The following is a 26,969-nucleotide window of genomic DNA, read 5'->3' as shown; positions in this document are numbered from 1 at the left end:
AGGTTATGCAATGAAAACAGGCACTAACAGAGATCTGCCCTTTGAAGTCAACGTTTGCTTGCAAGTCAGAGACTCTTAAAATAGTGCAACCAGCCTCAACCACATATAGCATAATGAATATCATTCCCCCTCTTTAGCAAGGCCTTCATTGCTTGAGTGATTAATGGGGAGCTTTATGACTTTATGAATGTGCATGATAACTAGTGACAAGGGTGATTGGGACAGGACCACCACAAATTAAGTATTTTATTGTTTTAATAATGTTAATTTGGCTGTACCATGAAATATTGAGGATGTTCCAATTATGAAGGTCTTTTACCAAAGTGTTAAAGGGACACTTGAAGCACCAATGCAATTTTAATGCATTTGATTTTGGCCTCCTTAAAGGAGAACTAAATGGTCAGGAACACAAACATGTGTTTCTGACCCTATCTTATTAAAACCACCATCTAGCCCCCTTGCCTCCCTAAATATAGTATAATCTTACTTGTATTCAAGTCTGAAGATGCTGGCTCTGCCCCTGTCTGCCTCAGACCTGCCCCTGTCTGCTGACATCAGAAGTGGTGATCTGAACCAATCACAATGCTTCCCCATAGGATTGGCTGAGACTGTCTAGGAGGCAAATCAGGGGCAGAGCCAGCACAATTCAAACACAGCCCTGGCCAATAAGCATCTCCTCATAGAGATTAATTGAATCAACTTACTCTGCAGCACTGCCCAAGGAAGCAGCTTCAGCAGCCATCTAAGGAGTGGCCAGTGAAGTTATCACTAGGCTGTAATGTAAACACTTATTTTTTTTCTGAAAAGACAGTGTTTACAGCAAAAAGCCTGAAGGGAATGATTCTACTCACCAGAACAAATTCAATAAGCTGTAGTTGTTCTGGTGTCTATAGTGTCCCTTTAATAATATGAAGCACCATAAACATGCCCCCTTAGCCACACTCCTCACTTCTCAAAGACTTCCATTTATAAGATGTATGCACACAGCTCAGCCACTGACCGTACTAAATGATTTTAACTGCAATGCAACCTGCATCAGAAGGAAATGGACAGCCAGGGAGACATATAGTAAGTATACCACTAATTATTTATTGTTTCTCTGACCGTCTTCAGTGGGGTTGTAAATTAAAAGCAGCTCACACAGAGCTGTGAATGACTGAGCTGTTTATGCACATTTTAATACGGAAGTCTATCTGGCATGAGGGGTGTGGCTAAGTAGGCAGTATTATGCATAACATGTATTTGTTCTGTGTGAAAAAACTGAAGATTTAAGCATGCAAAAAAATGCAGAATATTAATGAGGCCAAGACTGATCAAATATATTGGTCGTATTGGTGCCTAGAGTGTCCCTTTTGTGTTTAAGGATGACATTAAGTTATTGTGGAACAAACCGGAGAGGAATGGAGATTTGGGGACTTTTAAATATTTAAAACATGCACTATCAAATCTAAATCCAAGTGGAGAGAATGCAGACCAAGAAGAAAGAAATCCCAATAATTTGTTTTGTGATTACTAAATAGTTTAAGAAAGGGCCATTGTGGTTGGTTTCATACAAGAGAGTGGAAAGAAAGTTGAGCAAACCTGTTAAAATAGCAATTGTTGTTGAAAGGCAAAACTTAATCCCTTAATGCTCTTGTTGGATCTAATGGATGAGGGCAGAGGCTCCAGGGTAATTTGGGTCCACAGCCAAATGCCTGAAGAACAGCATGCAGATAGGATCAGTCCACCCCATCAGACTCTTCCAGCATCTGATTGAAAAATGGAAAGTGTGTTTGTTATGGATAAGGTTGATCACTTTGATGTTATAGCTCTCTTTCTGATGAGGGACAAACTTTACATAAGGTGGCAAAAACTGTATTATAAAAATAAAATATTATGTCTCTTATGTTCATCTTACTTCACATTGTCCTCTTCTCTCCATCTACAGGACACTTGCTCTTATCGTTGTGCAGTGGTAAAGAAGAATTCATGAAAGACGTTATAGAAACATTTGCCAACCGAAGTGGCCAGTCTATTTTGCTCAAGTTTTTGTATGGGGAAAATCTGACAATGGAGAATTCTTTCATGGGCACCGATGAAATCTCAAGTATCTGCAACCAACCGCCTGACGTAAATGACCTCTCTCGCTATGATCAAGGTAAGATTATTGTGATTTTGTTCATGTTGTCTAGATCAGATAAAGAGAAAGGTAGATTTCTCCCAAGTAGTGTTGTAGGACATCCACAAGATATCATAGGTGGTATCCTTTAGTTAACGCAGTCTCGATGTTCAGCTTTGTAGAGTAATTTTAATCTCCTTTCTTATGATTATTGCTTCCTTAAATTCTGCATTTGTACTTTGCGTTACAGCCCTGAGTAGTAAAACATTTAAATTAAAAAAAAAATGTATTTGTCTTTTTCTAACTAGGTGCTGTTCGAATGCATGGTGGAAGTCTTCAGCATTTGGCATGGCTTGGTTTACAGTGTCATTACATGTCTTCTTTACCAACTTTTCGTAAATGGCTAAAGCATCTTTTCCCTAGACTGCCTCAGGAATCCTCAAGGATTGATTCTAATAATCCCGAATCTATTTGCATTCTTGATCTTGAGGTAACCATTAAACTCAGTTGTTTGACTAAGGTTTTAGTTTTTTTTATAGATTGCACATATTCTAACTTATGGTTTTATAATTTTTTTTCCAATTTAATTGGTAATTACTCGCAGACTACTTTGAAAATATTTGCAGTTTTATTCACTAATTTGAAAATTTGCAAGGTTTTAAAATGAAATTCAAATTTAAGGCGAAATAGCTGAACTTGAAATTTATTTATTTTTTTTAAAATCCCCTATACTTAATCTTATGCTACTGTGGCTTTAAATTTGATACTCACGTTGAATTTCTGACAATTCACACTGTAGTAAATAACTATTTTTTTGGTTTCTGTAAAGACTTAAACTTTTTTGTTTTTGATTTGTCACGCAAAAGGTATTTTTATTGGGAGTGGTCTATACAAGTCATCTTCAGTTGCAAGATAATTTTAATACATCAAATGACCAGCACCAGCCTCGCTGTCTTCCTCTGCCTATTTGCAAACAGCTGTTCTCAGACAGACAACGGCTTTGGTGGGATGCAGTTTACAGTCTTATTCATAAGAAAGCTTTGTAAGTATCTATATCTAGGCCTAATCATCTTGTTTTCTCTCTAGAAACATTTTCTATTAAAAAAAAAAAAAATAATAATAATCACGTCCTTTTTATCTAGACCTGGTACTTCGGCAAAACACCGGCTAGTGATACAACAGGATCTTATTACTCTTAGGGCGATAGAAAAGCATGGCCTGCAACCTGCAACTATTGTACACTGGGCAAGAAGTCTTCTTACAACCGTAAGTGTTGCTCCGGTACTATATGGAACTGGACATTTTTAATTTTGTTTTGCAGGGCATTAATTTGAGGAGAGGCAATATGAGTTCTGTTCACTGTACCTGGTGTTAATGGGAACTCTGCATTTTCCTGTGAAAATACCTTTTTAGCACACAGGAACATGTGCTCAGGGATATACTTCTTTCCAGCATGCATTTTTAGTATATCTCTGCAGAAACAGATTGCATTTGAGATCCCAGTAAAAACGTTTCAGGTTTAGTCTATATTTAGTATTTCTTCCTTGTGTTCCCGACCCCATAAGTCATTTAATATTAAACAAAATCCTAATGAGGACATTACAAATCACAACAGAACCTTTTATCTGAGTGTTAGGTGATGAATCTCTATCTAATCTGTGTCATAAACAGAGAATTGAAAGCACAAAATGTTTTCTCACTTCTAAGCTATGAGCACAATTCACATATTGGTACATAGTTGTTTTATTTATTTTTTATTTTGTATCACTGGACATATCAAGTTGGCATATTATAGGGCAAGAGATTTTATTGAATGGGAACAAATTGAACCATTCGACGCCCTAGTAATACCTTTTGCTTGCATCTCTCTCATTGACCCAACTTTACCTGTCTCTGCAGGGCAATGGTCTGAATTCCTTCTATGACCAAAGGGAGTACATGGGACGTAGTGTACACTACTGGAAGAAGGTGTTGCCACTCTTAAACCTGGTTAAGCAAAAAAAAGGTATTCCTGAACCAGTTGACCCTTTGTTCAAACACTTTCATAGGAGAGATATTAAGGTAAGAGAAACAGCTGTTTAGTAAACTATTGTTTAGTAAAATGGTATCTAAAGGATTGCTTTTTTTGTTGTTGTTGTCTAATTATAAATGTTTGAAACACAAGCCCCCCTCCCCACGAAGGTTAAAAGTTAACTACGAGATTTATCTTATCTAGTTTCCCACTCTGCATTTCTCTGTCCAGAGTTGGTCCTTCCTCCTTGGCTTGACTGATGATGTCAATCAATCCAGTGCTTTCCCATAAATGCCACCCTGAACCAGTCAGTCTTTAAGACCATCTCACATAGTGAAATTTTACTTCACTATTTTGCGTAAGTGCCTCTAGTGCCTGTCTGAATGACAGCCACTAGAGGCAGCCAAAAGTGAGGCGTCCCAGGCTCCACCGTGTAGGGTGAGCAATCAGATTGGTTTATTGTGGAATCAAGTACAAAATAGAGAAACATGTCAGCCATTAGGCCTTAATTGTGAACCACATATAGTGGAACCTATAAATGAGTAAGATTAGACTATTGAACCGTTGAATGTGGTGTACATGAAAAGAGAGCACCGTCTTTCCGAGCAACCCAATACCTAACGGGAAAAAAAATTCACTTATATGCTTTGCCAGGTAACCTATGCTGCATGAATATGTATGGCACTGCTGGAAAAATACTAAGTGCTCGGCATTACTTTTAGATGCCAGCTCAACGCATCATTGGCCATTTTTCTTTATATAAACTTGCTATCACTACATTACTCACCCCAGTAAACACTGCAATAATGTGTAAAGGGATGAAGTTTGCAGACGAGTCAGTGTTCAGTGCCACTAAAACTTTTTTTTTAAATCTTGCTGTTGTTTTCTTCTTATTTTGTTAACTGTAATTTTTCCGACTTGATAACGTTTCTCTGGGTCATCATTCTTTTATACTTCCAAGTGAAATTTTCTATTGTAAATTATATTTCATTTGGTGTTCCTAATGGTTCTGGTGTTAAAGGGACATGCATCACTTGTTGTGTTTTTTTTTTTTTTTCTTTGTTTGTTTTTTTTTTTTTTTTAAACCAGCAAGCAAACACTTTTTAAACAAATATACAAACCAAAAATAAAGCAAGTTAAACTTTTGAAAGGTATGTAATTAATGTTCCTAAACTTACTATGAACTTGGCCAGATTGTGTTATTGGGCATGCCTCTCAGCTAGGGGAGTTTCTCATTGTCATACTAATCCACTAATGACAGAAATAGGGGCAACATTGTTTTGCAGCAGGGGAGAGAAAACGGACACCAGAATCTGTTCTGCGTAATTCACACTGATCAGACTCTGTCTCTTATCCTCCTGTCAAGATGTTACAAGGTGAAGAGATCCTCCAATGCACACATGTAAATCTGCCAGACATGCTCAATGCAGAATTCATAGGCATAAGACACTGGTTTGATCAGTTTCCACTTTAAAGTGGTTATGGAAAGCATAAGAAGAAAAAAAAAAAAGCAGGTAAACATTGTTTTTTTTTGTTTTTTTTTTTTAATGCAGTGTGAGGCAGTTGTCATTCAAAGCTAAAACTTTTAAATGACATTTTGTCTCAGTGATGCATATCCCTTTAAACTAATTGGGAATATTAAGGCTAAATGAGGACTGGGCTGTGAAGTGTGATGTTCTAACTTATTTCTTTATTCCTCAGATTTCAGAAGTGGCTGACTTGGAAAATGAAGCTAATATTGCATTTGCAAAACTGGATTATGTAAATGGAAAGACAGATGATGCCATCCTTGCTTTCGAAGCTATTAAGAGTGTTGCTTCATATTGGAACCTTGCTTTGGTATGTCCCATATCAATGTATGGTACCACTTACTGTTCATGAAATATCTTAACAGAGTTTACATTGTCTTGCAAGAATTATCCAGTCCATATTGCATAGTTTTTATATAAAAATGTTACTTTTAAATTTTATGGCAACACATTAAACACAGAACAATAGGGGTTGGTGGCTCTTTCCCCCTCCCCCCCCTGCTGTTTTCCACTTTGCTTTCTATAAATTCTATAAATACTTTAGTGTGAGAAAGTAAGATATAACACTTAAATAACTCCCGCCCCCCCTTCCCTCCCCCCATCATAACTACTTTATCATAACTGCAATATTCATTCAAAGACTCTAAATCTTAGAGCTGTTTTAAGCATTTGGTGCCTATGTTTTCACTTGCACAGGTATACCAACGGAAAGCAGAAGAGCTAGAGGATGATGCATTGTCTTCTGAAGATCAGGAGGAATATCAAAACTGCATGAAGAAATGCAAGTTCTATTTAATAAAGATCATTGATGAATGCTCAGCAGAACCTTCGGTAGAAGAAAAGGTATTGGAATAATGTCAAATTTGGGTATTTCTTTTATTTATTTATATAATCAACTTGACTATTGTAGCTAGAGTTTCACAATGAGGTTGCAGAGCATTATTATTACCTTGCTTTTCTAAGACCACTCTGGATTTTGCAGATCTAATCTTTTTAAGAACTATAAGAACAGTTTGTCTCCCCTTTGAAATACAAACGGCCCACAAATTGCTTGACTCACATTTTTCTTTTTTTTCTTTTTAACTTTCTATTTTTTGTTTTAGCTCCCCGAACCTTTAGAGGCTGTCAATAAAATGCTTGAGTCAGTAATGCAAAGTCTTCGTGAAGAGAATGAAGAACACAGCCCTGGCTACAAACACGATTCCTTTATCACTGCTTCTGCCATAAAGCATTCTACACCATCGCCATCAAAATTCTCTACGTCCCCTATGAAAACGGTATGTTTGTGAACTAGACTGCATCCCTAAATATATTTGATATGGAGTACACGACATAATGTCTGACCGATTGGGCAGTGCAAGGTTGGAGACTTTTGCATAAACAACCTTTCTGACTGCCTTAGAAGAACAGAGCTTTGCCATATTGTAAAGTGGGAAACGTCCTTTTACTTCTTGTAGAACTGAGAATTGTACTAAGCTTCCACCTGCTGTGGACGTGTGAACATTCCAGATCCTTTCTAAAGTCTTGTGTGCCAGCTCTTACTGTAGTTTAGAAAATCATCCATCCACAAATCTACCTTTTTTTTCCCCCCTTCAGATGCTAGAGGCCAATCCCCGGCTAGAACATACTCTAACCTTAGACTGAGTATATGTGTGTTTGTTTTTATGGTGTATTATTTCCAGTCTGGAACAAGGCGTTCTCAGATCTCCTCAGTCTTTCTTACGTTCAAAGTCTTATTGGGGGAAAAAAGTATGAATTGTCTTGAAATGTTTAAAGTCAAAGTGAATTTCCTTGTTTAAGCCAAACTCATGAAATTGGAGAATATTTATTTCCAGCTTGATTATTCAAGTCTACACTTTAAATTACACGTTGAATTCCTATTTTAATGATTAACCCTGTATCCAAATAATGCATTTTTGTTGGCTTAGACATTTTTTTACTGTAGTCATTCTTAAAATGGAAAGGCAGAAAAACACTTTTTCACAGTTCTAGGGACACACAAGATATTGGTGTTTTTATTATCTATTTTGAGATTGCCCATATGACTGCAGTCAGGTACCTATAGCGTACACTTTTTTTTTTTTCATAGCATTTTATCTATAAATTTTGATTGATTTGTTAACAAATGTATAGATTGGAGGGTACTATGGTAAATCCTTAGCCAGTGCTGCTAGGGTTGGCTAGGGAGTGAATGGCGTTACTCTGTTCAGACGATGGCATGCTGGCAATGAAACCAGAGTGTCAGCATCACAGGTTTAAGACTGCATGACAGTGTCCACAAGCAGCGCATATCAAAAGCTCTAGACTGGAAGTACTGTGAGTGAGCATTTAAAAAAATAATCCTGTATCTCTGATATACATGAGGGATTCAATGCATTTTAGGGAGATTTTATGTTAAAGTGAACAAGTCACGAAAAGTTCCCTTTAGCTGTTATGGCTTAGGTAATTTATGGCTTAGGCAATTGTCAAACCATGACAGCCTTGGCATGCCATCTCTTGTGATTGGGTTAAAGCAGGGGTTCTCAACCTTGTCCTCAGGACCCCCTACCAGTCCAGGATTTGGGGATTACCTGGGTGTGTCTAAGGTGTTTAGAAAAAGGGGAAAAAAAACAGCTTAGACTCTAAGGTGTTTATTTTTCTTTTTCTAAACACCTTAGACACACCCAGGTAATCCCTAAACCCTGGACTGGTAGGGGGTCCTTGAGGACAAGGTTGAGAACCCCTTGGTTAAAGGAACACTCCCAAAAAAATGTTTACTTCCTGATACTTTAACTCAGTGGAGCATAACTTAATAGATGGCCAATAGCCAAGAGCCGCATTGGCAAGTTTGTGGTTGGACAGCCACAGACAGTCCGTACTGGGGAAGACCAGAGGGCTTGGAAAGGCCGCAGATTTTAGATTTACCCACAGTGGGGAAAAAAATGCAATAAATGCATGTTTTCATTGGAGGTATATCTACTAAATTGTCAAAAGAAATATTCATTGGAGTGTTCGTTAAAATGTAAACAAGTAACAGAATTGCTTGTTTAATTATGGAGTAATGTACTAAACCACATAGGGCTGCAATGTTATTACTTTTAACTTTTTTTTTTTTTTTAGTTTTCTTCAAAAACACCACCACGTTGGGCTGAAGATCAAAAATCCTTGCTTGAGGATCTCTGTCATCAAGTTGAGGCATTGAAAGTAGGTGGCTGCAATTTACATTTTGTTTTGTGATCGTTTCTGTGTACTAGAAGATTGTTGAGCAATACATCGTAGAACAGGAGCATTTAAAAAAAAATAAAGTTCTCCTCGCCCTTTGTCTGTCTGGATCTCGAGATGCGGTTATTGATGCAGACCTGTCACCTGAAAGTTACTTTAATCAGGAGAACAGAGCATTTTTTTAAATCTGTTTACTATTGGATCATAGCATGGGAAATATAGATTTCTATAAATGTTATTTTGATATCTAGTCGGGATTTTCATTGCTCCATGGCACTTCTGAGAATAACTTTGTATAGTTACCAGCTATGCACCTTTTTATGATTTGGCCTCCCTAATTAGACTAGCAGGTATGTACTTTATGCTGCATTCTTTGGAAATGTTCCTTAAATGTTTGCTTTTTGCATGTGTGTGTGTATATATAATTAATTTTGAAAAATGTGTAAATTTTGCAGAAAGAAGTCCAGGAACTGAGAATCAATAGTTCCACTATAAATGCAACTCACCGTTGGCCGGCTGATGGCTTTAATTCTGAGACTGTTCCTGATGGATATGCTGGACCCCAGAGTTTTTATACGGTCCCACTAACAGGTATTTGTATGTTTTTTTTGTTTTTTTTTTTAGTAATGAAAAATATGGAATGTATTCTTCCTATTTGCCACTTGAAAAACCTCATTAAATAAATAAAAAAAGTAATTAATTATTTGACTTAATTTGAGACTGAAAGAATATTTTTTTTTTCATGGACTTTCCTTACCGTTCTGCCTTTCAATGCAGTGCTTCCCGGCCAAATATTTGGGATTATCACTATTGTCTGTATGCCCACTTCACCACAACTGGACAATTTGTAAATTCCCTTTGGAGCAAAGGATGTCTTAATTGTGGAACATTTTGGCTTACAAATGTTTACTTTGTAAAAGCCAAAAGAAATGTTCCTGCTCATCTTGCATAGCTATGTAAAGCACAAAAAAAAAAGTTTCACAGCAATTGTAGCATTTACATGTATATATTTATAGAGTAGTAATATTGCTTCTAGGCCTTTTGGCTAGTGTCACATGTAGGGTAAAGCTTGCTCATGCTCGTTTAGTAATTTTTGCTAATGTTAATTTGTATAATATACTAAATCATATGAATTTAACGTTCCTCTGTTTTCTGTTCAGTTTCCACAACAGGACCCACTGCCTATTATGGGCAGTCCCCTGCGTACAATTCTCAACAACATCTCTTAAGACCAGCTTCCAGTGTTACTCCCACCAAGGTAATTAGACACTTGTCATCTTTTAATAAAAATAAGGAGAAATTCACTCTTATAGAAGGGTAAGGCACCACTAATTTAGAAACCTGTACCCCAGTGCCAATTCAGTCCCTTTTTAAATCTGGCTAAAATTTAATTTCCACTGAATAAATGTTGCTCCACTGAGTTAAAGTACCAGGAAGTAAACATTTATAAAGTGTGCATTTTAAAGTGCAAAGTTTCATATTCCAAATCGAGTCATCTTCCTGTATACAGTTGTCTTTATCCGATCCCACATTCTGTAAATCACTGTGCATCACTATAAGGAAATCGCAGAACAAAAGGAGCACCCAATCTCATATGATTCAAATAGCTGCTTGTCCCCAGCCTCCTGTGATTACTTGCATATAAAGTATTGATTGATTCAATATTTTACCTTCAGCTGATCGCAGAACTCTGTGGGCAAGCCTTTTCTTGATTTAAGAAAATTATCAGGATAACCTCTAGTAAGTAAAAAGTTAAGCTGCTTTATATTTATTTTAATAGATTAAATAAGACTTGTGATTGGGGGCTCCTGTAGCAGTGCACCAGGAAGCTCCTCTAGTAGCCATCTAGTATCCCTAGGCTGTAATGTAAACACTGCATTTTCTCTGAAAAAAGTGTTTACGGCAAAATGCCTGAAGGGAATGATTCTACTCACCAGAACAAAGACATTAAGCTGTAGTTATTCTGGTGACTAGTGTCCCTTTCAGCTGCTAGTCAGGATTAAAATTCTGCTGCTGCCAGAAAATATGTACATCATATTGTATTTTATTTATAGCATGTCTGCTTTTAGCAGATGAATTTCCCCAGATGAATTGTAAGGATTAATAACTGCCTAATTAACAAAACTACTTACAAAAAAGGGACACTTGAAGCTCTTGACTTTTTTTAGTTTTAACATCTTGTTTGGTGTACAGGCATTAATGTATTCAGAAATGCATTCAAAGCATTTGAAATTTAATGTTGCACTAGGACTTTTTTTTTTCCTTTGTTTTAATTGTCTGATTCACAAAGTTTCTGTTTTTTTTCACTAGGCTCCTGTGTATGCAATGAATAGACTTACTCCTCAACAGCACATGTATGCATACCCACAACAGATGCATACTCCTCCCACTCAGAATTCTGCACCGTGTGTATTTCCTCAAGAAATGTACGGGCCACCCTTACGTTTTGAACCTACGGCAACTGGTATTTTATCACCACACAGTGAAGAGTATTATAACTACCCAATTCCCCAAACCAATACTAATCCTCCACTGCCTGAGCCAGGTTATTTCACAAAGCCTTCTGTTGGTCCTCAACCATCCAAGTCAGAAGGTCCAAAAGTCGTGGAGTTTGGGAAAACATGCTATGGTCCAGTGCCAAATGAAGGGCCTAAACCACCTAATTTTAGTGGACCACTGCAGTCGACCCCAGCATCATCTACCTTCAAGTTTAACTCCAACTTTAAATCAAATGATGGAGATTTTACATTTTCATCATCTGATAACGCTTGTCTAATAAAGTTATTGACATCTGACAAACCAATGCAGGATCAAGGGAAAAAATCTTCCAGCTTTGAGAACACTAGTGATGTGAAAAACCTATTCCAATTTTATGACAAAGGTTTTTCAAGCAATACTGCTCAGATTTCAAATCAGGATAAAAGTTCTGCCACCTTGGGTCAAGGTGACAACCCATTTAGTTTCCAGACATCTGGAAAATCAACATTTGTACCTCCTACTTTTGGCACCCAAAGTAAAGATGCCCACAATCAAAGTGTAGAGTCTGATGCTGGAAGCGAACTGGTACCGGAAGACGATGGCCCACACTTTGAGCCTGTTGTACCATTACCAGAAAAGATTGAAGTAAAAACTGGTGAAGAGGATGAAGAGGAAATGTTTTGTAACAGAGCAAAACTTTTCCGGTTTGATGCTGACACTAAAGAGTGGAAAGAGAGGGGTGTAGGAAATGTCAAGATTTTAAGACACAGAGTCTCTGGCAAAATACGTCTTCTGATGAGGCGTGAGCAGGTATTAAAGATTTGTGCAAACCACTACATAAATGCAGATATGAAGTTGAAGCCAAATGCTACATCTGATAAGTCATATGTGTGGCATGCTTATGACTATGCTGATGAAATGCCCAAGTCAGAACAGCTTGCTATCCGCTTTAAAACAGTTGACGAAGCAGCACACTTTAAAAACAAATTTGAAGAGGCACAAAAACGTCTGGCAGAGGCAGAAGCAAGTAGCCCTCCAAAGATGGCCCCTAGTGATGCCTCTAAGCCGACCGCAGCCATTCCTTTTGGATCACAATTTATCATCAAAGAAGGAGAATGGCAGTGCAATGTTTGCCTCGCAAAGAATACCAAAATCACTGCAGCATGTGTGTGCTGCCAAACTCCAAATAGCTCAGGAAAACCAATTTCTGCTCAAGACACTAAATCAAAACCTGTAAAAAACCAATCAAGCATACCTACATTGGCTTTCACTTTCAGTAAAGACACGGTAACCAACAAGATTTCATTTGGTGATCCTCCTAAAGACAAGGAGCATTGGCAATGTTCTTTATGTTCAAAGAAGTATGATGCATCTACCAAACAGTGCACTGTTTGTCAAAATCCAGGCCAGAGCTCATCCAAAAAAATGGATGGTTTTGGATCAGCCTTTGCTAAGAAAACTGGTCAGTGGGATTGTTCTGTGTGCTTGGTAAGAAATGAGCCAACTGCAAACAACTGTGTTTCATGCATGAATCCAAACCAGGCTAGTAATGCACAATCTACAATACCATCGCCAGCTACTTTTAAGTTTGCTTTATCTGAAAATAATCAACAAAAAGAATTTGGAATTATCCTTGGAAAGAAGGAAGATAATTCAGAATGCAAGGACATCGCAACCAAAATGCAGTTTGGGGAACCGTTTATTAAGAAGAATGAGCCCTGGCAATGTACTTCATGTTCACAGAAGAATGATTCAACTGCCAAACAATGCAGTTTTTGTCAAAATCTAGATCAATGTTCTTCCAAAAAAGCTGATGGCTTTGGAGCAGCCTTCATTAAGAAAGAAGGTCAGTGGGATTGTTCTGTGTGCTTGGTAAGGAATGAACCATCTGATGCAAATTGTGTTTCATGCCAGAACCCAAATCAGGCTAGTAATGTGCAGCCTACTGTGCCATCAGCCCCTTTCAAGATTAATGCTTCACAAAAAGACTTGGGCACCCTCTTTGCAAAGAAGGAAGGACAGTGGGATTGCAATACATGCTCTGTGAGAAATGAAGCCACAGCTTTTAAGTGTGTGTCATGTTCCAGTCCTAAAACGGCTCCAATTAATGTAACAGTACCTTCTGTTATAGCGTCATCAGGTTTCAAGTTTGGTACAACTGCTGTTGTGAGCAAACCTCCCAGCAGTAATACTTTGGAAGCCATGTTTGCTCGAAAAAATGACCAATGGGATTGTAACATATGCCTTGTTAGAAATGAGGATTCAGCAGCTACTTGTGTTGCTTGCCAGTCTCCAAATCCAAATGTTAAAACTGGCACAACATCTAGTTCGACAAAAACAGACTTTACGTTTGGCATTACAAATAATATGTCTGAGCCCTCTGGACAAACTGCTGCAGATTTCAAATGTAACTTTGCTGGAAAAGATTTTAAGTTTGGCATTACTGAAACAAAAGCTTCATCTTTTTCTTTCAAAGCACCTGTTGAAGAAACAAAGCCTGCAAAAGGTTTTAGCTTTGTAATGCCAGCAAATTCTGCTTCATTTAAGTTTGGCATTACAGAACCAAACAAGAGCGACCAAAAAGCAAAAGAAACTTCCAATGGATTAACAAGTACAGTTATTGGAGAAGTAAAGCTGTCTGTTGCCCCAGCTGAAAGTGGTACAAAATGTGAGGAAAGCAAGCAAGAGCAAACTGATGTAATAATTGGACAGAGTGTGGTTAGCTCTACCTTTTCAGACCTTGCCCAAGTTTCAACTGCCGAAGGTTTTGCATTTAACACTGATCCACGTTTTAAAGGTTTCTCTCGGGCAGGAGAAAAGTTATTTGTCACAAACGATAAAAGTGATCAAGGTAATACATCTGTTGAGCAGGAGACTCCAGAGGAACTTTATAAAACAGATGACCGTGATGACATCCATTTTGAACCTATTGTGCAGCTTCCTGACAAAGTAGATCTTGTCACTGGTGAAGAAGACGAGAAGGTACTCTATTCACAGAGAGTTAAATTATTCAGGTTTGATGCCGAGATAAGCCAGTGGAAAGAACGAGGAGTGGGTTTATTAAAAATTCTTAAAAATGAAGTAAATGGAAAACTAAGAATGCTTATGCGTCGAGAACAGGTGTTGAAAGTTTGTGCAAATCACTGGATAACTACAACTATGAATCTGAAACCTCTATCTGGCTCTGATCGAGCCTGGATGTGGATGGCCAGCGACTTTTCTGATGGAGATGCCAGATTAGAACAGTTGGCAGTAAAATTTAAAAATCCTGAGCAGGCCGAAGAGTTCAAGAACAAGTTTGAAGAATGTCAGCGTTTACTTTTAGATATACCACTGCAGACGCCCCATAAGCTTGTAGACACTGGAAGAACTGCCCACTTGATACAGAAAGCTGAAGAAATGAAAAGTGGCTTGAAAGATCTCAAAACATTTCTAACAGATAAAGTCAAACCTCAGGATGAAGGGGATGCATGTGTGAGCAGCTCTACTGGTCTACTGAAAAACAAACCTGTTGAAGGCTCAGAGGCAACATATGAGTGGGATACATATGACATGAGAGGACACTCACTAGAAGGAAACTTGGATGACTCTGTGTATGCTTCTCCATTGGCAGAGAGCCCAGAGAAGGAAAATCTCTTTCGCTTTGGAGAATCCACAGCTGGTTTCAGCTTCAGTTTCCAACCATCTCCAAGTCCGTCCAAGTCTCCAACTAAGCTTAATCACAGCAGGGTTTCTGTGGGAACCGATGAAGAATCTGATGTAACTCAAGAAGAAGAAAGAGATGGACAATACTTTGAACCTGTTGTGCCGTTGCCTGATTTAATTGAAGTCACTAGTGGTGAAGAAAATGAACAGACACTTTTCTGCAATAGAGCCAAGTTGTACAGATTTGAGAAAGATGCTAATCAGTGGAAAGAAAGAGGAATTGGAGACTTAAAGATATTACAAAACTTTGAGAATAAAGCTGTCAGAGTGGTAATGAGAAGAGATCAAGTACTGAAACTTTGTGCTAATCATCGCATTACTCCAGAAATAAGCTTACAGCCTATGAAAGGGGCTGAAAGAGCATGGGTATGGACTGCATTTGACTTTACAGAAGGAGAGGGGAGAATGGAACTTTTTGCTGTACGTTTTAAACTTCAGGATGTTGCTGATCTCTTCAAAGAAGTCTTTGAAGAAGCAAAAGGAGCACAGGCTAATGACTCTTTACTAATACCATCTTCCTCTCGTGTGACAACACCAAAAGCATTGCCATGTGGAAAAGCTGCAGTGGCCATTTTGGAAGAAACTACAAGAGAGAGAACTGATCAACAGAAGACTGAAAGTGATCAGAATTCTGAAACTGAGCCTGAGCCTGTATTAAGTCCATCAGAGAAGTCCTCAAAAGCTGTAGTTTCTCCTCCAAAGTTTGTATTTGGGTCTGACGTTGTGAAGAATATATTTGGTACAGAGAAGCCAAAGCATTTCACATTTGGCAATACAGCAACAGCAGGGACATTGTTTGGATTCAGTTTTAATGCTTCAAAGACTGAAACTAGTGAAGAGCAAGAACAAGATGCAGAACCTGCACCAAGTAATCTAGAGTTGACACCAACAGTTGCCAGTCAGAAAACACAGATTGGTGCTCGAACGCCATCCCAAAGCAATGTGCAAAATTCTACAGTTTCCTCATCCGGATCATCTGCTTTGAAACAGCCCATGCCAGCAAGAGGTGAGATCTCTGAGCAAAATTGTATTCATGGGGAAATTAACATTTATTTGTCTTATCAATCCTTTAACCATAGGTGTTTGGCATTTACACTGTGACAATGGTACCTTTGGCTCATAAAGCTTCTTTGCAGTTTTTGGGTTTTTTTCTGTGGTGCTTCCAAGGTGATCGTAATAATGTGCACAGTCTACTGGCAAGTGTAAAGCTTGTTTGACACCAAGCTTACAACTTGTTCAACCATGAGTTTTATTCCTTGAAAGACTTTCATCCTTCGTGGTGGATAAAACATGAACGCAAAGGGATACTCTAGTGTTATGAATACAAACCTGTATTCCTAACGCTATAGCTCCCTCTGCCTCCCACAAACAGCCACCTCCCCAGCCAGTAAAATGTTAAAAATACATTTATTTACTTACCCAATCCCAGTGCCGATGTCCCTAGGCACTCAGTGTTTCGCCTCCTCCAACGTCATCAGACGCGGGGACTTAATGCTTTACTATGGGGATTTCTCTGGCACTGAATGTCCTCATGCAGAGCATGAGGACATCCTGTGTCCGTTAAGGGAACTAAAGTCCGGTAAGATTCTGGAAGCTCATCTAATGGCTGTCTGGTACGCAGCCACTAGAGGCTGTCTTAATGCTGCAATGTAAGTATAGCAGTTTCTCTAATACTGCAGTGTTTTACATTACAGCACTAAGGGCAATTGGGACACTGCACCCAGACAACTTCAATGAGCTGAAGTGGTCTGGGTGCCTAAAGTTTCCCTTTAATTATTTAAAGGAACACTACAAGAATCATACAGCTATAGTAATTATGATGTCAGGAGTGCCATTGCATCCTCCCAGGGCAAGTAGTCAAACTGTGTGAATATAGCCAGACAACTTAGTTGGGGTCTGCACCATGTAAGCTCCTACACTGAGCTAATCTGGAAACACTCGGCTGAAGCTGGAGCTAATGGAAGCTTCCTTGCAAGATCTTACACTTTTAGAGGCAGTGGCTGAGATCCAGCAGTCCCTAGGTAAGTTACCTCATGTCTTTAAATGGTTTGACTACTTGCCCTTGGAGGGTGCCGAGGTATTCCTGGCACCATATTTGCCAGGGTGTTGATTTAAATCCAATCTTTTTAGATCCCTAGTCAGTAAGACTCTATTTTAAATTGTGATTTTCTTCGTAAAAACTATCTCTTTACGAACCATTTGAGGGTTTCATTTTTAGAAAAATGTTTCAGATTCGTTTTCAATATTCAGAAAATTACTATCTGTTATATTCCATTAGAAACACATGCTTAGCTAATGAAGTGATTCCAAGTTGAACTACAGTTTAATAATCATTCATATTTGGAAAAATTTTCTTTATAGGAAATGGAATGCATGCCTTTCTTACCTGTGGAAAAATAATCTTCATAAAATGACACAAACTGGGTCCCATTTATGGCCTTCTGCCATTAGCGTGTTTCTCCTCAAAGGAACAAATAATAAATCTCAAGCTATATACACCAAATATCCCAAGATTTGTATTCTGCTCAGAAGGTGTACTTTCATTTTTTTTAACGCGATGTGCTTCCTTCTCACACTTAGTTCCTTGGCAGAGTTATTCCTCTTCCAACATTCAATGAACTTCTTTAATCTTAGCACTGAAGGGGTACTATTTTGATTCTGTGTACATGAATTGTAGAATAACCATTCAATTAAGGTATTGTTCTAAACAGTTTATAACATTTTCTGCACAGAAGGGGCATGCTATATCTCCAGGTAGAGCATCAGTTTTTTGAGAACTGCAAATCCAAGCCTCTGTAATAATATATTCTCGATAGAAAAGTGGGCAAAATAATATTACAGAAAACTCTGGGAGTGCAATTTTTTATTTATTTATTATTTTTTGGTTACTCAAAAGCATTTTATAAAAAACAAAAATCGGATTTAGAAAAAAATCATAGATCTAGAGATGGACACCTCTATCAACCCTGATAACCACGACAGCAGGCTTTGGTAGTTATGGCCCTTGGACTGTTCCTTTTAAATACATGGTCAGTGGACATTATGGGACCTTTGGCACTGAAGCTTTGTCCATATAAACACAAAGATCAATTAGTGTGACAACCAAACCCCAATTTGCAGAGGGTGTAACCATTTCCTACAACTCCTGTAATAGTTGTTGATTTAATACAGAATATGCAATAGATCTGGTAATATTTAATATGGGGTGTCCTCAGTGTGCCCTTATCTAGGCAGAGATATCTCTGGATGCTTATGATCGATAATCTGGAACTATAGCAGAAATATGTGTGCATTGGAGAATGATCAAAGGATCATCATTTGAAAGATTTCTTTGAACTAGTACTTTTTATCTTACAAATAAACATTAATTTTGAACGACGGGTGGCTTTGAGTTACACTGCTGTTTTCTGTTGAGTAAGAGTTCTCTATGATGTTCGCTCTTATTTTACTGTATTGTTTGATGTATATTTTTTACCCAGTGCAAAGCAGTAGCCTTTACTTGTGAGTGTGTGTAAAATGTACTATGCCGTTTTATACATTGTGATTATCGGATTAATTTAAATTACTCTGCCATCATAACTGGCATCTCAAAAGAAAAGTATTTCCTTTTTATTTATTTTTGTGAACTTTTCAGTAGAGTATATGTGGAAAAGATTTAGCTACGCAGCAGCTGGTATCATCCTTTTTTCCCATTCTGGTTTTTTTTTTTTTTAGTGTACATTTGCTCCACTTTTCAGCAAGTTGGGATCACAAGTAACTTTTTCATTGATATTTTATCAATAAAGCAGAATTTGATACCAAAAAAAGAGCACACCGACGCTAGTTCTGGTGTCAGAATTTAGTTGTATTAATTTAAATGTATATATGAGAAATAGGTTCACACATTCTATTGCCAAACCTTCCTTAGACACATCTTGATTAGCAGTGCAGCTACAATCCATTAGACTATTTGTAAATGAACAGTTGTCTGTGTTTGATTTTCTTTTTATAGGGTTTAATTTTAATCTTTTTAAATCTAATCCTGGTGCCTTTTGGACGTGTGCATCTCCTGCTCTGGAAGGTATTTAGATGCTATGTGTTGTGCTAGAACTTGGCTGGACAAATACTGACTATCAGCGTAGCGTGTTCTAGCTGTTTTGGAAAAAATGTTGGAAAACATTTAACACGCATGCACCGCACTGTGAATACTGCATTTTGTAGATCAACATAGTACACAACTTTCAAAGAGGGAGGGGAGGTTGGGATTATAAGTTGCTTGCCATCATAGTGACATCTGCCCCATACACTTTTCCTTGTATATGTGTGTGTGTGTATGTATATATATATATATATGTATATGTGTGTATATATATATATATATGTGTATATATATATATATATATATAGGAAAAAAAAGTAACGCCGATATTATTTACTTACCTTGTTTGCAGCACTGAGACCCCATTTGTGCTGCATTTTTCTTAATAACCTCAACATTGCATAGAGCGTATTTGTCGTTTACCGTTTATCTAGTTTGGTGTGCATCCTTTTTCCTTTAAGTGCAGATCTTTCCTTGATGATTTCTTGGTATCTTTTTGTCCAATAAAAAAGGAAGCATCAGAGGATGTTCGACATCCTAAAGCAGTGCGTGAGGATGCCAAAACCACCGTCTTGATTCTGTTTGTGTGGAAGCACCATCTAGCGACTGTCTGTGTGACAGCCACTAGAGGTATGTTTTAAACCTGAAATATAAAGATTGTCGTATCCCCAAAACTGCATAATTTTACATTGTAGGAGGGAAAACGACAGCGGGGGGGCAAGAAGATATTTGTCTCCTTGAACCTGTCTCCCAGATATCATCTTCCTGGTGGATGAGGCTATTTTAGTTACCATAATCTGGCTAACACTAGACAGTTTTCTTGTATGCATTGCATTGGTATTTCAATTTTTTTTTTTTTTTTTTTTTTAGAAGGATACTTCAAACTGATCATTTCTGTTTTTTTCATAAATTTGTTTTTATTTTAGCTTGATACTATGCTGTCCCATCCAAACTGATAATACTATTAGTCATTGTTGATTTTGGATATATAGATAGATATAGATATAAACTTTGCATCAAATTTAATGCAGTTTAATGCAGTTTTGATGACCATTTTAGTTACCAAAAGTTCCATTGCAGGAGTTTATTCCTACACCCACACAATGCCACTCTTGTGGTGTTTTTTTTTTTTTTTTTTTCTTTTAAAGATTTCTTACTTGTGTAAAATGGTGGCACCCGACCAGAGTTTATAAGGTGTTTTTTTCTGTAAGGGAATAGTGGCAAATCTATCAGCTGTTTGCAAGATTTAGGAAGATGATTTAATGCCTGGCAATGAATGTTTGTGGATGTAACTCCTTAGCTTTCTCTTGTGATGCATTTCCGTAAAGGGTGTGCTCAGTCGGCAAGGTTATTGAAAATTGTTGCAGTTTTAAATGGGGGGTGGATTTGGTTTAAAGGACCACTATAGGCACCCAGACCACTTCAGCTTAATGAAGTGGTCTGGGTGCCAGGTCCCTCTAGGATTAACCCTTTCTGCTGTAAACATAGCAGTTTTAGAGAAACTTCTATGTTTACAAATGGGTTAATCCAGCCTCTAGTGGCTGTCTCATTGACAGCCGCTAGAGGCGCTTCCGCTCTTCTCACTGATTTTTATAGTGAGAAGACGCCAGCGTCCATAGGAAAGCATTGAGAATGTTTGTTTTCCTATGAGACTGGCTGAATGTGCGCGGCTCATGCCGCGCATGCGCATTCAGCCAATGACGGGAAAGGAGGAGGAAAGTGCCCGGTGCTAGAAAAAGGTAAGGGATTAACCCCTTCCTCACCCTAGAGCCCAGCAGGAGGGGGGGCCCTAAGGGTGAGGGGGACCCAAGGACCCTATAGAGCCTGGAAAATGTGTTTTCCTGGCACTATAGTGGTCCTTTAAGTCCGACCTATTTAAATCCGTCAGACTCAATTGTAAAGGCACACACTGTAGGCATTATAACTATTTCATCTCATTAAATTGGTTTTAGTGCCTGAAGTTCTGTTACTGACCCTCCATTCAGTGTTAAACCATTTTCAAAGCAGTTTAACACTAAAGGTGTCTGGCCACCTACAGCCAGACGCCTACTGGAGATATGGCTAAGGCAGCGATTACACATTTACTTCTACTCATTCCATTTCATACCTATAATGGCTGTGATTGGCTGAACGCTGTCAACTGGCAAACCTGACAAATAACAGCCACCAATACTTTATTAGCCCAAGCAGCACAGAGGCAAAGGGCTGTGGGGACTTCCGTTTAGCTTTAGAACGTTTAATAATGTTTTTTTTTTTTTAATGGAAGGATGGTGGAACTCCAGATACTATAACTACTTCAATGAGATGAAGCTGTTAGTTTCTTTTTAAGTCATGGTCCAAGACAACATTCTTTCTGTTTGTAATCTAAATGTTTACACTTCGATGGTTTACATTTTTGGAGTAATAGCTTTTCACCAGGCCTTGCATTTCTTTGTTGCCATGCTTGCATTTTGCACGCATACCTGCTGTACCCATAGGTAGAGTAGATGCATTAAAATTTTCCCAAATTTGGTCTCTTATAGCCTGCTGTCATAGGTTTTCTTCTCTAGAGAGGGCACCAAAAACTGACATATAGAGCACATTACAAAGTACAGGTAGAAATTTTACACTATCCTGTTTTTTTTTTTTTTTTGTTTTTTTTTTTAAACTCTGGCATTTTGACCATTAGAATCAAAGTTCTAATTAATGCCCAAGATTGCTAAAAGTTCCACTTTGGGGTAAATTTACAATGAGAAGGGTTTGAGACTCCATTCTAAATTATTTTTGTTTATTTTAGGTGATATATTTAGTAAGTATTGTGTGCATGCAGAACATCTGTTTTGGGATTTTTGCATTTTGAGAAATAAACAGATGTAATATAAGGGTAAACAGTATTTTATAGTAATTATGTTTATGATCGATATACAATTGCTTATCAGTGAGGTCTAAAATGTTACATTTGATACTGGCAACGGTGAAGCATGATTTTGATTGATACAGGCACAAAAATGACATTAGGGCAAGAAGACTGCAACTGATACATAAATAGATTGTATTAAAATATGGCAAACCAGTATTAAAGGACCACTCTAGGCACCCAGACCACTTCAGCTTAATGAAGTGGTATGGGTGCCAGGTCCAGCTAGGGTTAACCCTGCAGCTGTAAACACAAGAGTTTAAGAGAAACTGCTATGTTTATCAATTAGTTAAGCCTTCCCCTTTTTCCTCTAGTGGCTGTCTCACTGACAGCCGCTAGAGGCGCTTGCGTGATTCTCACTGTGAAAATCACAGTGAGAGCACGCAAGCGTCCATAGGAAAGCATTATGAATGCTTTCCTATGCGACCGGCTGAATGCGCGCAGCTCTTGCCGCGCGTGCGCATTCAGCCGACGGGGAGGAACGGAGGCGGAGAGGAGGAGGAGAGGAGGAGGAGAGCTCCCCGCCCTGCGCTGGAAAAAGGTAAGCTTTAACCCTTTCCCCTTTCCAGAGCCGGGCGGGAGGGGGTCCCTGAGGGTGGGGGCACCCTCAGGGCACTCTAGTGCCAGGAAAACGAGTATGCTTTCCTGGCACTAGAGTGGTCCTTTAAGGTTGGTGTTTTACAATGAGCAGTGTCATATCCTGAGCCATGGACGTGTTTCACTTATGATTAAAAACTATAAGTGACTACAGCTGAGAAAAGAAGTGACCAGGTAGGATGTGATGATACATTATTTTTTAAGAACTGTGAACACATGTATTGAAATATCGTCTGTTTGGTAACTGTTGTAATCCATTATGAAAAGGAATACGAGAAATTTTATTAGAGTACATATTGAAAGAAGGTAACTTTTCTTTAAAACCGTGCTCTACCTGCTACAAAAAAAAGTGATTGCAAAAGAAACAGACTATCAGTTCTGCCGATTTATTTGAGTTGATATTCGGCATTTCTGATAAACTTTATTGGTCTTGTAACAAAAAGAGTACCAATAATGTACTTAACTCTCATAGTCACTACACTCCAGCTGCCACTCTGTAACCTAATTTCTCCCCTCCCTGTGAGTACCCACACGCAGAGCGCAGGTAAAAGAGACAGTGAATAATATACTGTACTGTGTTGTCTGCCTAAGAGTGATAGCAGTGTGATTGCTGTCACTATGTTCAGTTAATGACAGATTTGTGTAGAAATTGTTGCTTTTTGAAAACTTTAAATATACAGATTTTCTACACCTGTAATTGGAATCTACCTGAAAGGCAATTGATAATCCGTATCGACATACGCTCTGAAAAAAATATTGCTCGATCCCTAGAATGGAGTAAAGTAGTACAGGTCCTATGGATTTCCCAAAGATCATCTTCAGAAGTTTGATTGATTTTAAGTTTGTGCTGTATCCCCTGCATCCAAGATTAGGAAGGCAAGTGCAGATAAAAGACATTGCTTTGAGATTAAAGTAGGAATGATTTCTGAAATTAAAGCATCACTATAGGGTCTGGAACACAAACCTGTTTCCCTGATCCTGTAGTGTTAAAAACAGTATCTAGCCTCCCATAGGAAAGTTTTGGATCGGCTAAGCGTGTCAAGGAGGCAGATCAGAGCCAGCACAAGCCAAACACAGCCCTGGTCAATCAGCATCCCCTCGTAGAGATGCATTAAATCAATGCATCTCTATGAGGAAAGTTCAGTGTTTCTATACAGTGGAGACACTGTATGTCCGTGCAACATAGTGTGCAGTACTGCTCCGGGAAGCACCTCTAGTAGCCATATGAGGAGTGGCCACTAGAGGTGACCCTATACTGTAATGTAAACACTGCATTTTCTCTGAGTGCTGGAGTTATTTGCAAAGTACTCACTCTTGCATATCTTCTGTAAACCAGTCCGATAGATATTAGAGCTGCAGGAGTAATTATACAGTATGCATTCGTGCATAAGCAGTTGTTCCGGTGACTATACTGTCCCTTTAAATCTGGAAAAATAGTTAGTTTTGGCATAGTTATTCTCTGCTGGCATCTTAATCACCAGAAGAATGACATATCAATAATGGTTTCTCAGGTTAAGAAACGCAATGTTACACACCATATCATTTCTAAGGCTCAGTCTCCATTCCTTAACGACAGTAAGGCAAACCTTAGTCTGAATATTTTTTTCAAAATGTCACCAAGTTCAATACACTCAGTCATCATTCCAGAGTCATCACTGGGTGAACAAACAGGCCACACTTCAACCCTTAGTTTATTTCAACAAAGTAAATGGAATTAAGAGAGCTAGTGTTTTCATCATAGTCACCTAGAACACAAAACAGCTGGTGTGGTGTGTCAATCATAAACATAATTGCTGTAAAATACTGTCCATTTAAAAAATGTCTTATGCATCAGCTGTTAATTTCTCAAAACACATTAATAAAGTCTATACGAGCCCTATGTCTGTAACCAGTGGAATGTTAAAGGCAACTTTTTTACAGGAAAAGAGGACTTGTCTGAGAAAAATTCAGGTTCCCCACCTGAGAGATTGAACCAGAAAGTGAAGGGAAATGTTAATATATTGCACTTTCTAATCCCTCTCCCCCTTCTCCCTTTTCCACTCAAAAAAGGCTCATGCTACATAATTAAAATATAATCCCTATTACGTGATGAATAGCATTTGGACTAGACTGTATTTTAATTTTATTTATTTTTTCTCAAAGAATTTTAGAAAACAAAAAAAAAACTGACATAAGTCATTGATTTTTTTTTTTTTATCCATTTTTGAAATAAGCAATTGTGTCCCGAGACTTGCACCATCTATGATTCAGACTCATGGTGTGTGCTATTAACCTTACTGTAGTAATTTTCCTGGAATTTTAAAATTATACAAAGCCAAACGGATCCTCAAATGCAAACTCTTAGCCATATTTATCAAATTGGGGAAAAAACTGCAGCTGAATGTTTAGTTATCCAGATTTGGATGTTTTGACTGGCTATTCACGAAAAGCAAACCATTATTTTAGCCGTATTAGCCTTTTCCCTTTAGCTGTCATTCAGTTAGGTGTTCAAATCAATAATTTCTCTATACATGTGATTTGTATATTTGTATTAAGCTATTCAGAAAGAGCCAATTGGCAAATTAATTCCCTTCACAAACCAGTTGAATTGCACCTGTAAGCTCGAAGTACTTTTTAAGGTTTACTCCAAGCATCAAAACCACTCCAGCTTATGATGCCAGAAGAACCCTGGCTCCAACCGTTTCGTTTCACGGTGTTCCCTGCTGGATACTGAGGGTTTTTCCAGCTATGGTGACACACATCTGGCTGCTGCAGAAGCCGTATGCAGATTCCTTCACCATTCGTTCTGCCAGGGAACTCGGTTCTGTGCATAGAAATATGCACAGAATTAACAGCAGCCTGGAACTGTAGTTCAACGCTTGTTAATAACGCCCCAATGAGCCTGCCGGAGATGGCTTCACACCTCTGGCAGCAAAAGTGGTTAACTATTACTTAGAAATTCAGCTGGAACTTGGCTGAGCTATTTCTGAATCAATCTTTTTTTTTTTTTTTATATGTTTTTATTTACTAAAGTGAGCCTCCTTCATGGAATAAAATGCAGTTATGTGAAAGTGCCAGAATTGCCGTTGCAGAATTATCTTTCACCAAATATAACTCTGTTTTGAATAAAAGATGGCTGCTCCAAGCATGTAATGTCAGCTGCCAATCAGAGCCTGGGATTCGAACATGTGAGCTGTTAGACTCCCAGGATTCCTCTGTCCAAGGAGATATTGTTATGGCTGATGAATTTTAATTAAAAAAATAAATAAATTGTGCCATAAATTTTAATATAATTAGATGTTTTGTTGTTTTTCTAATACTATTCATCTAATGATTACATAAACCGTTTTTCGCCAGTTTGATTTCTGCCTCCCAATAAGTATGGAGAGATCTTCTGCACCCTTATCCTCTTCATCACCAGGATCTTTACCTTTATCAGTCTGTACTAGTAACACATGCAAGATGGGTAAATGTATAAGACCAGAAAACAAATTTTTATTAATTTCTTATACAAAGAAGCTTTTCTATGAACCATTTTAAAATGGGATAAACACAGGTTGTGCGATTATTAATAGTATTTAAGCTATGCCCTAAACTACTATAATGTCAGCGAGTGCAGGAATGATCTGTTATTTAAACTAATCTTTTGTTTTATTGCCTTAAGTAGTCATTTTCTTTAACCAATTTTACTGCTTAGTGTTAACTTAGTGTTAACTAACTTCTGCTGCTGTAGGTGGTTTTTGCTAAATGTTGAAAGCATTGTTATTGTGTGTGATGAATTTTTTTTTTTTTTCCCTCTTCTGAACATTGTTTGTGTACCTTCAGATAAGAATGACAGTACTTCGACAGCAGAAAGTACTTCTGATGTGGAAATAGTCTATGAACTGACTCCAACCCCAGAGCAGCGAGAATTGGCAGAAAAACTGCAGCTCCCTCCTACCTTCTTCTGCTACAAAAACAAGCCAGGCTATTCCAGCGATGAAAGTGAAGTTGATGGTGAAGTTGCTTCTCTTTAAAGTCAAACATCTCATTCTTGTGTTTGTGGATTATGGATTTGCATAAACTGTGTCATGGTATATAGTTTTCCCCAAGAATGCAGTGGAACATAAAGATCTATCTAGGGGATATTCACTAAAAATTTAATCTGAATGGAAAATCAAAAGCAAAAATAGCCAGTTGTGCAGGAAAATTATTCCAGATCAGCTACTTTTGCCTCCGTTTTTCTATTTGGATTTATTTTGCAATAATTTGGAGTTTATTGAATAACTATGTAAGTTGGTATCCATTTTGTTGTGGGCAAATAATGCTGCAATGGAAGTGAATGTGTGGCTTACATTATAAAAATGTTTAACGGTTTTAAACCAGCAGATTATACATACAGAAAATGCTTAGTTTTG

General features: G+C 38.0%; 1 protein-coding gene across 1 annotated transcript in view; it reads left to right on the top strand.

The window, feature by feature from the left end:
• RGPD4 (RANBP2 like and GRIP domain containing 4) overlaps positions 1–26,969 on the top strand; it is a 51,354-nt gene that overhangs the window by 12,900 nt on the left and 11,485 nt on the right. Inside the window, exons 9-21 of the mRNA XM_063458063.1 lie at positions 1,928–2,137; positions 2,407–2,588; positions 2,965–3,140; positions 3,241–3,364; positions 3,998–4,159; positions 5,811–5,948; positions 6,335–6,481; positions 6,742–6,915; positions 8,738–8,821; positions 9,295–9,430; positions 10,000–10,097; positions 11,150–16,028; positions 26,398–26,568. Of these exons, the coding sequence (XP_063314133.1) occupies positions 1,928–2,137; positions 2,407–2,588; positions 2,965–3,140; positions 3,241–3,364; positions 3,998–4,159; positions 5,811–5,948; positions 6,335–6,481; positions 6,742–6,915; positions 8,738–8,821; positions 9,295–9,430; positions 10,000–10,097; positions 11,150–16,028; positions 26,398–26,568 (6,681 nt within the window). The remainder of the gene's footprint in view (positions 1–1,927; positions 2,138–2,406; positions 2,589–2,964; positions 3,141–3,240; positions 3,365–3,997; positions 4,160–5,810; positions 5,949–6,334; positions 6,482–6,741; positions 6,916–8,737; positions 8,822–9,294; positions 9,431–9,999; positions 10,098–11,149; positions 16,029–26,397; positions 26,569–26,969) is intronic.

Source organism: Pelobates fuscus, chromosome 1 (assembly GCF_036172605.1).
Source record: "Pelobates fuscus isolate aPelFus1 chromosome 1, aPelFus1.pri, whole genome shotgun sequence".
Taxonomy (NCBI): Eukaryota; Metazoa; Chordata; class Amphibia; order Anura; family Pelobatidae; genus Pelobates; species Pelobates fuscus.
The sequence above is the reverse complement of the archived record's forward strand: the minus strand, read 5'-3'. Positions and strand labels throughout refer to the sequence as shown.